The sequence below is a fragment of the Nicotiana tomentosiformis genome, chromosome 11, assembly GCF_000390325.3.
Source record: "Nicotiana tomentosiformis chromosome 11, ASM39032v3, whole genome shotgun sequence".
In the NCBI taxonomy this organism is placed as follows: Eukaryota; Viridiplantae; Streptophyta; class Magnoliopsida; order Solanales; family Solanaceae; genus Nicotiana; species Nicotiana tomentosiformis.
Window position 1 is genome coordinate 84,249,577 of NC_090822.1, and position 16,459 is coordinate 84,266,035.

General features: G+C 36.2%; 1 protein-coding gene and 1 long non-coding RNA gene across 3 annotated transcripts; one reads left to right on the forward strand and one right to left on the reverse strand.

The window, feature by feature from the left end:
• Window positions 1-1,662: 1,662 nt before the first annotated feature.
• LOC104114238 (ADP-ribosylation factor 2) lies at window positions 1,663-8,463 on the reverse strand. Its single transcript, XM_009624631.4, has 7 exons — window positions 8,305-8,463; window positions 7,564-7,733; window positions 6,451-6,521; window positions 6,161-6,280; window positions 2,225-2,343; window positions 2,064-2,145; window positions 1,663-1,955 (listed from the first exon to the last, which is right to left on the reverse strand). Exons 2-7 carry the CDS (start codon window positions 7,709-7,711, stop codon window positions 1,950-1,952), a joined length of 546 nt encoding a protein of 181 aa, XP_009622926.1. The 5' UTR covers window positions 7,712-7,733; window positions 8,305-8,463; the 3' UTR covers window positions 1,663-1,949.
• Window positions 8,464-10,170: 1,707 nt separating this feature from the next.
• On the forward strand, window positions 10,171-11,520 carry LOC108948183 (uncharacterized). 2 transcript variants are annotated; one of them, XR_004511601.2, is made up of 4 exons: window positions 10,171-10,252; window positions 11,035-11,113; window positions 11,199-11,302; window positions 11,378-11,520. It is a non-coding gene; the product is annotated as an uncharacterized lncRNA (long non-coding RNA). The 2 variants fall into 2 exon arrangements; XR_001972838.3 differs by lacking the exon at window positions 10,171-10,252 and having other exon boundaries at window positions 10,751-11,113.
• The last annotated feature ends 4,939 nt before the right edge of the window (window positions 11,521-16,459 follow it).

Here is a 16,459-nt window from a genome sequence, read left to right on the forward strand (position 1 = left end):
ACCGCATCCAAGTAAAATGGCATTTTGGATACTTTCAAAGTATTTGCTCGAGATGGCAAAGTCTCGTGCTACTAACGTGTTATAAAATAACGACTGTAAAGTTAATAAACCGAAGATAAATATAGAGAGAGATTGATATATTATTCAACTTCAAAACGGATGTACATAATGAACTGAAATCTCTTCTATTTATAGAAGAAAGGAAGCTGCTCTGTAAGCTGTTATTGCAAGCTGATGTGTAAGCTGCTTGCAAGCTGCTGTATACGCTGCTTATAAGCTCCTACTGCAAGCTGCTGTGTAAGCTTCTTGTAAGTTGTTATTGTACCAGCTAGGAGTAATATTTATCCACAATTGAGTGCCGAAATGATAAGCTTTTTCAGGAGGCTTATTTTCATTAGAGTACTAAATAGATAAACATATTTACGGCGGAGTCCAATATGGATAAGCTTCTTCATGAAGCTTATTTACAACCGAGAACTAAATGGACATCCATAATATAATATATTTATAACAAGAAGCTCTTAGTCGTGCACTTAAGAAGTTTATTAAAAATATGATATTTAAATTTATGAATCAGTTTACCATCCAAGCTTCACAAGTGATCACCTAGATAAGGACTCATTTGAGGTAATTTTGTATAATCCCTCGAATTGGCTTGGAATCTTGGACATAAACTGTTTTAAAATCTGAAACCTTGCTAGGAGCTAATGACTCATTGCTTTCACTATTGTAACATGAATGGATATGAATTAACTAACAACATATTAAGCCTAACTTTCACGCTTTGTGAGATTGTCCCAAAATAAAGGTGCTTAATTAAATTTAATGATTAACATTCTGTTATAATGATATTATTCAAGAGGCTAAAATGGAAGACAAATGCACGAAATTAGAAAATTATGTATGAAATCCGAGTAGGAGGATGTGAATTACTGTGATCTGTGTAAGAGAGATAGGCAGACTTGAGTATTGTGAATTCTGAAATCCCTCATCCCCTTCTTCTCTTGTTCCCTCCTTTCTGAGCCTGTCTTCTTACCTTACTTCCACTTCACTGTGTTATTGCTACTTGTCTGGTTTTCATTTGTAAATTGCCCAGTTAGTTCAATAAAATCAATACATATTTCCCTATTCAACTACTTATTTCTCTAGATGTATCGGACATGTCATTTACATAAGTTTTATCACTTAACCAGGATAAATTTACCTCCATTTATACCTGACCAGAGCAAATTAACATGGTTTAGTACGCACAATAATTTTACCTTGTCCTACTCTTCTTCCACGGTACAATCTGAAGTTTTACTCCAAGGGGTTAACCACGAGCTCGGGTTTGTGGCCTAACTGCAGCTCTACAAAAACGTAACTTTCCAACAGGGGTGCACGGAACATGGAATTTATTTAACATGCCCATCTGCTGTGAATTTTACTATTTTCATCACTCATACTTAAGAATGCACTGGTCTCAGCATCCTAGTTGAATTGGTCTTAGAAATTAAAGCTAATAGAAGAACCTTTTTTGATTCCAGATTCCACGCGACACTCGATCTCCAGTAAATAAAAACTGGGCTATGCTACATATCTAGCCAATAGATCAACACATTTCTTTTTCTTCTTCTCACAGCACATTAGCATACAAGTTAGTCAACGAATGCCACAGACGGATGGGAAGGAACAAACAGGGAAGTATACCATTACCATTTACCAATGAAACATCAAACATCTAATCTCTGTTACAAATTATAGCATTATACTTTAAACTAAACAAACAATTACATATATCCAACCACTGTATTACAAAAACATTTCAATAGGTCCTACCAAGAAGCAAATCACTTTCAAGGGATATTCATAACCACACAGATTCTGGGAATGTTCGGGAAAAAAAGGAAAAAGAACTAGATAAAAACCCGCCTGCATCCAGGATCAACCCGCAACAACTCTACGTTGGTTTAGGCCTGTAAATGGAGGATGTTAGGGAAAGGGGGAAAAACAAAAAAGGAAATGCAATCCCATACAGCAAATTTGCACCACCAACTTAGATCAATTTGGAACTTATCAAGTACCTTGTTAGCAATATTGTTAGAAAGCCAATCAAGCCCCTCATAAAGTCCCTCTCCAGAAGTTGCACAAGTGCTCTGGATGTACCTGAAAATAGCAAAGAGAATGCTTAGCATGTTTCAAAAGAAAAGGTATATGTTGTCACAAGTTCTGGCAGAGCGCTTACCAGTGACGCTGCCTGAGAGAGTGGAGTCCAAGCTTATCAGTTATTTCAGCAGCATTCATTGCATTAGGAAGATCTTGTTTGTTAGCAAACACAAGCAGCACAGCATCCCGAAGCTCATCCTGGGACATATAAAAACAACAGTAAGCCCACGTGTCGGTGAACAAAGGTTAAACTCAATTCAAAGGATTCCCAAATTCATTTTGCACTTTCTGGTCTAATAAACAACAGAAAGTAGGACAACAACAACATACCCAGTATTATCCCACACTGTGGGGTCTGGGGAGGGTAGTGTGTACGCATATCTTACCCCTACCTTGTGAGGATAGAGAGGTTGTTTCCAATAGACCCTCGGCTCAGGAAAGTATAAGCACCACATTAATGAAAATATAGACAAGGGCCAACACCAAAAGCCATATAAAAGCAGACTAAAGACAACAAGATAGTAAGGTGATCAACAATGAAAGAAAACAACGGTTAGTCATAAAAATCTACCAACAGAAAGCGAGACTGCGTGTCAATACTACTGTTATGAACACTCTAGATTACCTACTCTACTACCCTAATCCTCGACCTCCATACCTTCCTATCAAGGGAAGGTCCTCGGTCAGCTAAGGTTGCGCCATATTTTGCCTAATCACCTCTCCCCACCTCTTCTTTGGCCTACCTCTACCTTTCCGTAGGCCCTCCAATGTCAACCTCTCACACCTTACTGGGGCGTCTATGCTCCTCCTCGCATGACCAAACCACCTAAGCCGCGCTTCCCACATCTTGTCCTTAATAGGGGCCACACCCACCTTGTCGCGAATAACCTCATTTATAATCCTATCTAATCTGGTGTGCCCGCACATCCATCTCAGCATCCTCATCTCTGCTACCTTTATCTTCTGGACATGAGCGATCTTGATTGGCCAACACTCAGCCCCATACAACATCGTCGGTCTGACCACCACTCTGTAGAACTTACCTTTAAGTTTTGGTGGCACCTTCTTGTCACATAAACACCGGAAGCGAGTCTCCATGTCATCCATCCCGCCCCAATACGATGTGTGACATCTTTATCAATCTACCCATTCCCATAAATAATAGACCCAAGGCACTTAAAACTTCCTCTCCTAGGGATGACCTGCGAGTCCAGCCTCATCTCCCCCTCCCCTCCTTGAGTCTCACCACTGAACTTACACTTCAAGTATTCTGTCTTGGTCCTGCTCAATAGAGAGTAGGACAACAAAGGGGAAAAAAGAAGGGATGTAAGCAGCAAGAGAACTTCATGGTAGCCACTATTCCTCCCTACCTTACTCCCTTGCCTATTTTGCATGTGTTCTTTTTAAGTAAACAACGGACTGATGCATAAATTCTGTAACTTATTGGAAAGCTCTGTTCTGCCTGTTTGTTTAAAAGACAAGGTAGAAGGAAAAATATTCTTTTTCACACCCATTTATCCCTGAATTCTCTAGATATATCACTAACTAATTAATTGTTATTCTGGAGTTTCCAAATGTCTCATATACGTTGCTGAACTTTCTGTATCAATTATGAGATACATTGCACCAATAATAACTATTTACAAAGTAAGATTAGGGAGTCGAACAACATAGACAATGTGAAAAAAAATGAAGACCACATATGTGGCTCTATTTGATACTCAGAGAGTTAAACTGTATTAGGTGTAAGCCAATACTACCACAGGTTATCTAATTTTCTTTTAACTCGGACTGAATCTGACTAATTTCCTTTGCGAAAATCAGGAGGTCATTTCTATTGCATCTTCCTTTCATGAAAAAGATAGAATTGATGTAAAATATTTCAAACAAGATAGTTTGTTTGCCTTCAGTTAATGATAATTAAAGAAAGAAAGATCAAATAAAATTGTATCTAACTGATAACTCTCTCCAAGTAAAACCAAATCTATACTTATGCCAATATGCGACAAACTCTGGTAAGTAAACACAGAATACGGAACTACCACATAAAAGTTTTTAAGATGGACCAACAACCAAATCAAATTCAACAAGGTCAATTATCACCCACTTCAAGGTTGTAACTAGGAACTTCGAAAGTGAACCAAAACTAGGTCTTTCATCCAAGTTTAGGGCCCCCATTTGATCATAACTATTATTTTAGTATTTACAAATACTAAACTTAACACAACTTGATAACCTCCACAAACTTCTTTTCAACTCCAACTTCAAATAGTCTGCTTTAAACTTCAACATAAATATTGTGCAAACACATAATCTCATCAGAGATGACACATGTAAAGCCGCCTCACTCCCGACCACCCCACCCCCACCCCACCCCCACCCCAAAAAAGAATAGCCAAGTCGACCAATGTTAGATTCAGTATATTATTCGTGTATATTATTCACTCATCCGGACTAAGTTTTGCCTTAATCAGAAATTAAAATTTTACCATTACTCAAGATAAGCATTATGTTGCAATTTTCAGCTAAAATAGGACTAAGGACAAAACTAATTTACTTTGACCGACAACCACAAGGGTACAAAATACAACTATAAACTTAATCCATATATAGTTGGGGTTGGTACTATGAACAGTCATTTCAATGTCACTCCATATAAGCCACTTTTATTCCAAAAATTGCCTATGCTTTTATGAATCCAGTCATAGATATTTTTCCACTCATACCTCTGCTCTTTTAGAGTGAAAGTTCTTCTACCTTCTCTAGGAACATATAAATCTCTTAACAACAACTATGCTTTAATCTCTTTATCAACAAAAAAAAAACAACTATGCCTTAGTCTCAAGCAAGTTGGAGCTTGCTATATGAATACCCACTTCTCTATCAAAATAAAAGTATTCCAAGCAAAAGGTGGACACCTAATGTAAGTGTGCAAATTTTTGAGGATCACACTGTTTTTTATAATGGTGGCCTCCAGCTGCTTGCATGGACTTCGACTATTCCAATGGTTACCTACTTGCTCCTACAAGCACAGGTACCGGGAATCACATAGTGTCCTCCAGTGATATATTTTTTGTCTAGCTAAATAAAGCTAAATCCATTACACCAAATTCTACTATGTCATGCATTGTGCATCAAGTTTACATGAATAAGTGGAAGTCTAAGATTTTACATTCTCCAAATTGAAGTCTAATTTATCATACAAGGATGTAAACATTGATTTGAATCAACCTTGACCAAATAACATTCTACTCATGTGACAGAGACGTCATTTATGTCTGATTTAATCATGCGAGATTTACTAAATTCTACCTTGTTAGGCTTCCGCATAACTTTCCACCTTAATAATCAAAGTTCATGATTTACTCTATGACCAAAATTTAGAGCAACACTCGATCATCTTTACCTAGAATGAAGCTCACACCGAAACTGAAATTTCTGAATCTAGATTTTACTAGGATTCTTTTGAAGATCCTTTTTTTCTAAAAAATCAAAATCTCATATGACAATCTAGTGCTATAAAGGTTTCATCACCAACTAAAAAGTTTTTGTGTTCAAGGGGATGTTTGACATAGTGTCATAAGTAGGGGTGTTAAATGGGATGTTTGAGCTGTATTTGGGCCGGTCAAGATGGGCTGACTCATTAAATGGATCATTGGCCAACCCTGTCCAAAATTCACTTGGGTTAAGATGGGCTGGGTCAAGATGGGCTAAACAATAGGTTGTAACCCAACCCGCCCAAATTGGCCCAAATCTTTGCAATATTCTCAACTTTTAAACAAGCATACATAAAAATTATCTTATGTTTTGGAATAAATGTCAATTCATGCCAAATGCTTTCTTTCCTCCATTTGGATTTAGAATTTTATTTGATAGTTCTACATCTTATAATACTAACAAAGATCAGAATGCAAGCATTAGTGGCTTTTCACGGTTCGAACCCGTGACCTATAGGTCACACGAAGACAACTAGCAAGAATAAAAACAAAATTACAAAGAGGACGGGAATTATTACCTCGTTCAACATCCTGTGCAATTCATCTCTTGCCTCCACAACACGGTCTCTGTCATTGCTATCAACCACAAAAATGAGACCCTGAGTGTTCTGGAAATAGTGCCTCCACAATGGACGGATCTGCCAAAGCAAATAAAAAAATAAGTAAATAAATAAGCTGGATCCTTCAGAAAATTGAATTAAAACATTCATTCCATGCAACACAAAAAGAGCTACCAGTAAAAAAGAAAGAAAAGTATAAAGGGGGAAGAAGAGGCAAGACTAATTTTAGATTAAAACAAAAGTGATACCTTGTCCTGACCCCCGACATCCCAAACGGTGAAGCTGATGTTCTTGTACTCAACGGTCTCCACATTGAAACCTGCAAATTATCAATTATTGTTGATGACTCGTCTGAGCAGCTATGCCACAGGCATCTTATTATAGAGTTTAAATTAAGCTTATTAGGTGAAAAGACGGTACAATACAAGACATAGAATCTTCAGTAACACTTCAAAAAGCTTTTGCAAATCAAAGAAAAGAAAAAGAATCATTAATCAAAATTAATATCCCTTTTTGAGTACACCTCAGAGGAAAGTTTTGAAAATTATAAACAGCATACACTATTGAACAACCAAACACAATGGCATCCAAAGAACAGATATTGGTCCCATTACTACTAGTCCAAAAAAAGGGAGGTAAACGATTGGGGAAGATTTGCATCAGAATTTAAAACAATATTCACGAGTAACCCAAAGAGAAAAAATTGCATGATACACGACTAGTTCTACGATAAGGATAATCTATGCTTCAGTTTTGGGAACTTTTACATTTTCTTATTTTACAATCAGCAAGAGATCAATACACAATCAGTCACCGGCTCACCGCAACCACATATTTAGAAGTTCAAAATAAGTATTTGATTAGACATTGCATGCCCTTGATAAGACATTGCTTGCCCTAGATCAACAAAAAGAACAACTGAGAAAGAGAGACAGATAAAAGATGACTAGTTATAACCAACTAAATGTTTGCAGCAAACAGCAAATTTTGGAATGACACCTTTATATATTTTGGAAACAATTTAACTTTATAAAATCCATCTTACCCTTAATAAGATTTTATAGCCATACAAATCTATATGCTTGTTTTAGACCACAAAATTCAAAAGTCTTTCCTTTTTATTGTCAAAATTCAAAATTCTTTCTTTCTTTCTTAAATTTTGTATCTAATCAAACAAGGCCACATAAAATGGGATGGAGGGAGTATCTTTTTTTTGTGCACATTTTCCGTTTCCGTATCAAAATGATTGGTCAGTCTTTTGAATCGTAATTGCAATAGAATTTGTCACAAAACTTACAACTTAAAAACTGTTAAAATGTTATTGCCAAGTGTTCTTGCTACATGCTAGGAAAAAAACATACCAATAGTAGGAATGGTGGTGACGATCTCGCCCAGCTTGAGCTTGTACAATATGGTGGTTTTACCAGCTGCATCAAGACCAACCATGAGAATGCGCATTTCCTTCTTTGCAAATAGCCGGCTGAACAGCTTGGTGAATGTCAGCCCCATTTCTCTTTCTTCTTAATGATCCCTATGTACATTGAGCCATCGAGTTATGCAAAAAATATCAAGTAATACAACAGTACGAAAAGATGCAACTACTCTAGAAACGGATCTGAATGAGCCAAAGCAAAATTGACCAAACTGGACGTAAAAAGCACAAAATAAAATCGCAATGGTGGCACTCAAAGCCAGCTTGTGAGCACCCCCACTATTCCACCGGCTATTGATACAGGTATCGGTAACTCTACCACCAAGGTTTAAGATCTAGATCAATATTTCAAGAATCAAACCATTAGATAGTACAATTTCCCAAAAGACCAAAGCAGGTCTCATGTAACAATCTTAAGACAACATCATAACAACAGAAATTCACAGCTTAAATAAAACAAAAAAATCAAATCGGAAACTAAAGAAGCCTAAATCTGAGATAGATAACCGCAAAATCAAAGGAAAAAAGCAGATGGACGCGGTAGATGCAGCCGAAATTACTCACAGAAAAATACTACATCGGGAGAGAATTTTTTGAAGAAAAATAGGAGGAAAACAAAACTTTATCAGATATACATAAAATCAAAGCTAGATGAAAGAGTCAGATTTACCTGAAGATAGCTTTGGAAAGAGGGATCTAGTGAGAGAGCACGAGAAAACAAAGAGAGAGAGAGATGGAAGCCTGAAACTAACGCGAAATATTTATTTAAGAGGTTAAAATTAAAAATCGGAAATCAGAGGAATAAATAAAGGAGTGAGAGAGATGTTTCTAATGGTACCAAACTGCCATTTAGTTCGATTAGAATAACGGAAATGCCCCACTATTCTGATGGTGGGTGTATACTGTATATTTCACCGTTTGTTCCTGCATGTCTGTCCCGTGCAATCAGATTTTGACACGTGTTATTTCATGTTTTGGAACGGAGCACGTTGACTTTGGTTGTGACTTGCGATAGAAAACAAGAGACAACCCTCAAAGAAAGAAAGTTCTTCTCTTAACTTTTCTTAAAAAAATGTTTTTTGAAAGGTTAAAATAAATACGATATACCCATTTTTATCAGGACAAGCCTCTTAACTATGAGATTTGGTATGATACAAATCTTCGTCTACCTATAGAGCTAAAAATGTAACCGACACAATGATTTTTCGGCTAAAATTTACCTTTATTTCTAAAAGTTCACTTATAGTCAGGGATATTTTTAACCCGAGAAGTAGACAGAGGCCAATATTATATCAAATCTCATAATTTATAGGCATTTTAGGCCCTTCTATGTATTTTTTAAAATAAATAAATTTCAACTAAATATGCACTATCCTTGATATTTGCAATGCTCCATTAAACTTCTTCTAGAGTAAAAGATGATATTGAAAAGTATATACACATAAATTTTTCTCTTATTTTTTTGTAATACCAACTTCTCTCCAATAAACCTATTGGTTTCAACAACATAAAATAAATTAATATTTATATAATTATAATTGCAAAAACTTAAATTATCATCCTAACCTATATTTACTTAAAAGGAAGAAAGTTAGCCCTGTGATTTTGCCAAGTGTCATGTGCATAAAATGCCATGTAGCAATTTAGAACAAATCAGTTAATATAGGTAAAATTAGTTTCTCTTTTAAAATTTTGAATTTGAAAACAATTAAATAGGTATATTATTTTTTAAAGATTCAGTAGTTTCTACTGTTTTATTGGGAATTCGGCGCTTCAATCCCACGCCATTAGTTAGTTTAGGTGAATTACTTTCTTTTTAAAAATTTTGAATTTAAAAACAATTAAATAGGTATATTATTTTATTAACGAACCACTAGTTTCTATTGTTTTTAAAAAACTGTATTTTTTATAAGAAAGAGGAATTGGGAATTCGGGGCTTCAGTCACACGCCCTTACTTCGCCTATTTTCCCTACAAATAGCAATCCTACAAATTCGGCTTCAATCCCAAGATCTCTCACCACGATTTCAACTCCTCACCCACGAATTCTTCTGTCCTACATTCTCAGTAACATGACTTCACAGTTTTTTCAATTCAGTTTTCTACTCTTACAATATATACTTCTATTCTTTCTCCCTAGTGTACATATCAAACAACAATTCTGGACTACAAGAGGTGATTGGTATGATTTGTATTTCATGAACAATCTTTATTCCAGTTGAGATTGTATTTCTGGAATAGATTATTTCTGTAAAATTTGTTGACGCCGTAACTTCTACGGCAACTATTGTTTACCAATCTTAGGGTTATACCACAGATTCTTACTGATGACAATCTAATTTTTGTCTTATAAGAATACAATTTTCAGTTTCAGTTAATATTCTGTAATCTCTTTTTTGTCTTATATGTTTGGTTTACCAATTGCTATATCTTAGGTAGATCATGAAATTTAATAATTCTTTTACAATCTTCATTCATATTGTCCATAATGATTACTAATTTTGCACATATTTCGTTGGCCAATGTTATTGGCAAAATTATGAGCTATGAAGACGTACAATCTATCAAACAAAATGATAGCATCCGTATGTTCATGAACATTGAGATACAAGATTATGAGTAAGCTCGCCACAATTTATTAAACTAACTAAATATTTTAACAATTCTTTATTTTAATTCCTATGCTTAATCTTATAATAATTGTAGGAGCAATAACATTTCTGTAACTCTTTGGGGAGACTTTGTCGAATAGATCAAGCCACATTTGAATGGATCCAATGATAAGCATGTTGTCATTGTCATGCAATTGATTAGAGCACATCGATATCCAGGTTAATAAATTGTCTACTTACTTTACAATACAATATCTCTATACAATTAGTTAACTCTTAAAAATTACTTTTATGTGTGCAGATCAATATTCGGTGAGGAACACTTGGCACGCGTCGAAACTTTGAATCAATTCAAATCTTTCTCAAGTTGTTGACTTTTGCTCCAAGTCTATAAGTTATTTAATGTGGGATTATTTTTGGAGAAGCCTGTATTTACTCATGGACAACTATACGTTGCACTTTCAAGAGTAACATGTAAAAAAGGATTGAAGATGTTATGTTATGATGAAAATGGGAAAATAACAAATGAATCTACAAATGTAGTGTATAAAGAAGTTTTCCGAAATTTAGAAGATAGAAGTTTTTAATAAGTATCAAATGAGCAGCATCAACAACAAGTTCAGTGTACATACTCAGTATATAGTTGGTCATACTACAAACAAACATAAAGTTGGATGAGATAAATATTCTTCTAAATTTAATTTACTTTGATATATCATGTTATAGCTTAATTATTTTTAGTCACAAGGAAATACTTTTATTTGTTAAATTATATATCTATATTTGCAGTCAATCACTTCAGTTAAATTGTGGAGTTGCAAGAATATGGATTACCAACCATCATTTCACATTCATTGATTGCTACTAGGTATGCAATATTATTTAGGATGAATTTTATTAGAAAATATATACTAGGAGTGGTAGTGTGATCTCTGAATGCTCATTATGAATAGGAAGAAGAATATCTTCAAGTTGGCACAGGGTGAATACATAGCTCCTGAGAAAATTGAGAATGTTTATGCCAAATGCAAATTTGTTGCACAGTGCTTTGTCTATGGTAAGCAGATAAAGAACTTTTCTCTTACGGATTCACTAAATGGTATCTCCTTTGCTCACTACTGCAACACTGCAGGTGATATCTTTACTTCCTCTTTAGTAGCAGTAGTTTGCGTAGAGCCAGATGTCTTTAAGGAATGGACATCATCTGAGGGAATCAAGGTAGCTTTTAATCTTCAACATTTAGCCAATGCATTTACATTTTTTCAAATGCTTCACTTAAAGCAACTTGTGTGGATGACATCGTGTTGGAGCTGGTTGTTTGATACAAGACACCATGACCGAGAAAGTTAGAGATGAATAAGAAGAGACAATGAAAGAGAAATTGGAGCTTTGGTCTGCACGAAGTAAAGCTCGGTCATATTGACCAAAGCTCTTTATCTCCTTTTGATACAAAGCAGCTGTCCATTTTGTCCACATTGTCCACTGTTCACTTTAGTGCATGTGAGCACATAACTCACAAATAAGGATAATATATTTATTGAATAAAGTAACCGTTTTTATATTCTTTTATATATTGTGTAAATAGCAGGGAATGAAAAAGCAAAAAATGACTTTCCATCACTGTCTTTGCTTTTTCAATATTCTTACATGGTATCAGAGCGGTGAAAGCTCGATCCATCAGTCGTCTTCCTCATCTTCATATCAATTCTAAACAATGTCGGATAACACTGCAAACACAGTGGCTCTGAACACCACTGGAGGAATCCCTACCATCGACTCAAACCATGCATATTTTCTTCATTCTTCTGATGCACCGGGAATGTCTCTTGTCAACACATCTTTTGATGGAAAAGGATTCCAAGGATGGAGAAGGTCTGTGCTTATAGCACTATCTGCTAAAAACAAAATAGGATTCATCAATGGTGCTTGCCCTGCTCCAGCTCTCACTTCCAGAGACTATTAGCCTTGGAGCAGGTGTAATGACATGGTAACATCCTGGTTGCTCAACTCATTGTCCAAAGACATAGGAGACAGTGTCATTTACTCTAAATCTGCTAAAGATCTCTAGACCAGCCTTGAACATAGGTTTGGTCAGTCAAATGGAGCTAAGCTCTATCACCTGAGGAAGGAATTATCAAGGTTAGTACAGGGAACTAGTGACATAGCAAGATACTTTACAAAACTCAAACGTTTATGGGATGAATTAGATTCACTTAATTGTGATGTGAAGTGCAGTTGCTTGTGTGTCTGTGAAGGGAAGCAAAAATTGGAAAAGTCACTAGATGATGAAAGGCTTATTCAATTTTTTATGGATTTAAATAATAGTTATGGCCAAGCAAGGGGAACCATCCTAATGATGAACCCCCTACCAAGCATAAACCATGCATATTCCCTAGTATTGCAAGATGAAAGCCAGAAAGAAGTTTTTTCTAACCCACTCATTTCTCCAGATTCTTCATCTTTCATGGCAACGAATCAAAACAACTTTGCACAAAGGAGTGCAAGGCAGATGCAAAGGAACCCAATGCAACATCAAAAGTTTGGGAACAACATCCAAAAAGTGAATAACTCTACTCAAAGGAACACAACTTTCAAGGGAAAAAAAACTAAGTTTAACCCTAATGTAACATGAAGTTATTGCAAGAAAGTAGGTCACACTTTCAGTGATTACTACAAAATTATAGGTTTCCCAGAAGACTTTGAATTCACAAAGGGAAATCAAGTTCACACCAGAAGCAATGGAGCATTTCAAATTGAGGAATCATATCAGAAAATCAGCAATCAAAATGAAGTACTCAATCAATACCTCTCACATGATCAATTTTCACAGCTGGTACAACTAATCAAGCAGGTTAAAGGTGCAGATTCAGGAAATTCTGGAACAGATATCAATGCAAATGTTGTGGCCGATACTATTGCTAGATATTCTGGAACTTGTCTTTTAGTTTTTAATTCTAGTTCATGGATTATTGATTCTGGAGCATTTGAACACATGTGTTTTGACTCAAATGCCTTTATTTCGTTGACACCTCTCCCAGTTCCATTAAACATAAATCTGCCTAATTCTTTCAAAGTCATTGTCACTCACATAGGAAGAATATCTATATTCTTCCTGATTTCATTTTAAAAAATATATTACATGTACCTAGTTTCAAATACAATCTATTATATGTTAACAGGTTTTGTTTACAATTTCATTATATTCTCTTTTTTACCTCTAGTAACTCTATGTTGCAGGGGCCTTTAGTGAAGAGGGCACAAGTTTTTGGTAAGGCAAGGGATGGACTCTACCTTTTGGAACCAAGTGGAGTTAGAAATAGCACAAGTGTGGTACCACTTTCAGTTTTTAATCAAAATATCATTAGTCAATTGTCAGTCTCATTTGCCCTTTTCATCAATGAAAAATCTTAGTTTTATTTCTTTACCTTCTAACTCTGATTGTTTCTGTCAAATTTGTCCTAAAGCTAGGCAAACCAGAATTTCTTTTCCTTTAAGTAAAATTAAATCAACAAGGGCATTTGAGTTAATCCATGTAGATGTTTGGGGGGCCTTACAAGGAGTCAACTTACAATGGTTTTAAGTATTTCTTGACAGTTGTAGATGATTATAGTAGGACAGTTTGGACTTTCCTTATGAGCACCAAAATCAATGCTTTTGGACTCCTTAAAATTTTTTTCATAATGGTGGAAAGACAGTTTGGTGTAAAGGTACAAAAGATAAGAACAAATAATGCTTTTGAACTTGGGAAAGGTTCTCATGAGGCAGCATTCTTAGCCTCTCAAGGAGTGCTATATCAAACATCATGTGTGGCAACCCCTCAACAGAATGGAGTGGTTGAGAGGAAGCACAGACATCTTCTGAAAATTGCAAGGGCTTTGTTGTTTCAATCTAAGCTTCCTCTTCCTTATTGGGGAGAATGTGTACTAACTGCAACATATTTGATCAATAGGATACCTTCTAGAGTGCTTAAAGGAAGGACACCTTATTTTATTCTATTCAAACAAAAACCCTCTTATGGACTATTGAAGTGTTTTGGTTGTCTTTGCTTTATATCTACTTTGTCTAGCGGAAGAGGTAAGTTTGACCCAAGGGCAAAACCATGTGTGTTCTTAGGTTATCCCTTGGGGCAGAAAGGTTATAAAGTTCTAGAGTTGGATACAAGAAGAGTGAGTGTATCTAGAGATGTATACTTCTATGAAAATCAGTACCCTTTTGCCTCTACTACTACACCTACAGATTCTTTTTTTCCTGTTACATCACCCCTAGAACATAGTGTAGACTCATCATCAGAACACATAAAGGATGAGCCTGCTATTCCTAGCTCACCCTTACCTTCACTGCCTACTTTTTCAAACCCAAGCAACTCTAGCACCCTTCCTTCAACCTTAGGTACAAGTTCTATTTCCCAACCTAGATCATTTCCTCATTCACCCTTACCGATATCCCTTCCTGAAGTCAGGAAATCCACTATAACACATAATCCACCCTCATATCTCCAAGAATATGTGTGCAACTCAGCCTTTCTCACATACCTCACAAACTCTTGCTTCAGTGCACCAATCCAGCCCATGGTTCTACCCTTCACAACTCTTTCTCCTATCAATCAGTCTATACTTAATTCCACTTCCTACCTTGTTGAACCTACTTCTTACTCACAGGCAGCTTTACACCCATGGTGGCCGGAAGCAATGGAAAAAGAATTAGAAGCTCTAGAACTTAATAAAACCTAGGAGGTTGTACCTTTACCTAATGGAAAGAAAGCTCTTCCTTGCAAATGGGTCTACAAAGTGAAATACAAGTCTGATGGATATTTGGAAAGATTCAAAGTTCGTTTGGTTATTAGGGGAGACACTCAAAGAGAAGGGATAAACTTTATTGAGACATTTTTTCCAGTTGTAAAAATAACAACAATTAGGTGCTTACTTTTTATTGCAGTGAAAAGGGGATGGAAGGTATCACAACTAGATGTGAATAATGCCTTCCTGCATGAGGATTTGCGGGAAGAAGAGTTTATGAAATTTCCAGCAGGGTCAACACCGCTTTCACCCAATCATATCTATCTTTTGAAAAAATCACTATATGGACTGCGGCAAGCTTCAAGACAGAGGTATGCAAGGCTCACTGTAGCCCTAAATTTTAAAGGATATTCACATTCTTTAAATGATTATTCTTTATTTTTTAAACAATCAGCAGGAAGGATTACTATCATTGCAGTTTACGTTGATGATATTCTAATCACAGGGGATGAATTTATTGAGCAGGCAGACCTCATTCCTTCACTCTGAATTTAAAATAAAGGACCTAGGGGATACACATTATTTTTTGGGATTTGAGATTATAAAGGAAGCACATGGAATAATTTTGACTCAAATGCGCTTTACCTTAGATCTCTTGTCTGAATTTGATTGCATGAGCATGCACCCAGTTTCTTCTCCCTTGAATCCTACTCAGAAATTGTGAGCAGAGGCAGGGACTTTGCTCCTAGATCCCACTTATATCGTCGGTTGTTAGGAAAGTTGAATTTCCTAACACACACTAGGCAGGACTTGTCCTTTGCGATGCAACATTTTAGCCAATTCATGCAAACGCCTCGTCAACCCCATTTAGATGTTGTATTTCATTGCCTCAGGTATCTCCTCAAGGACCCAGGATTAGGGCTTTTTCTGAATTCAAAGCATAATTATCAGCTCCTTGCTTTCTGTGATTCCGATTACGGATCTTGTCCTCAATCTCGCAAGTCCATTAGCGGGTTCTTCATCAGCTTTGGGGGTTCTCCCATCTCCTGGAAATAAAAAAAATAAACCTCAGTGTCATTATCCTCTGCTGAAGCAAAGTATAGATCTATACGGAGAGTCACAACATAGGTTACCTAGTTAGTGCGTCTATTGACTAATCTTTCGATTTTCCCTCCATTTCCAATAGATCTCTTCTCCGACAGTCAGGCCGCCATTTACATCGCAAAAAACCTGGTATTTCACGAGCGTACCAAGCATGTGGAGTTAGATTGTCACTTTGTCCGACAACAATTTTTGGTCGGAATCATCTCTCTTTCTTATATTCCTTCACGTTCTCAAGTGGCTGACATTTTTACTAAACCCTTAGCAGGACCAGCACACAACTCCATTATTGGCAAGTTGGGTGTGGTTACACCCCCTCCAACTTGGGGGGGGGGAAGAGCTGGTTGTTTGATACAAGACACCATGACCGAGAAAGT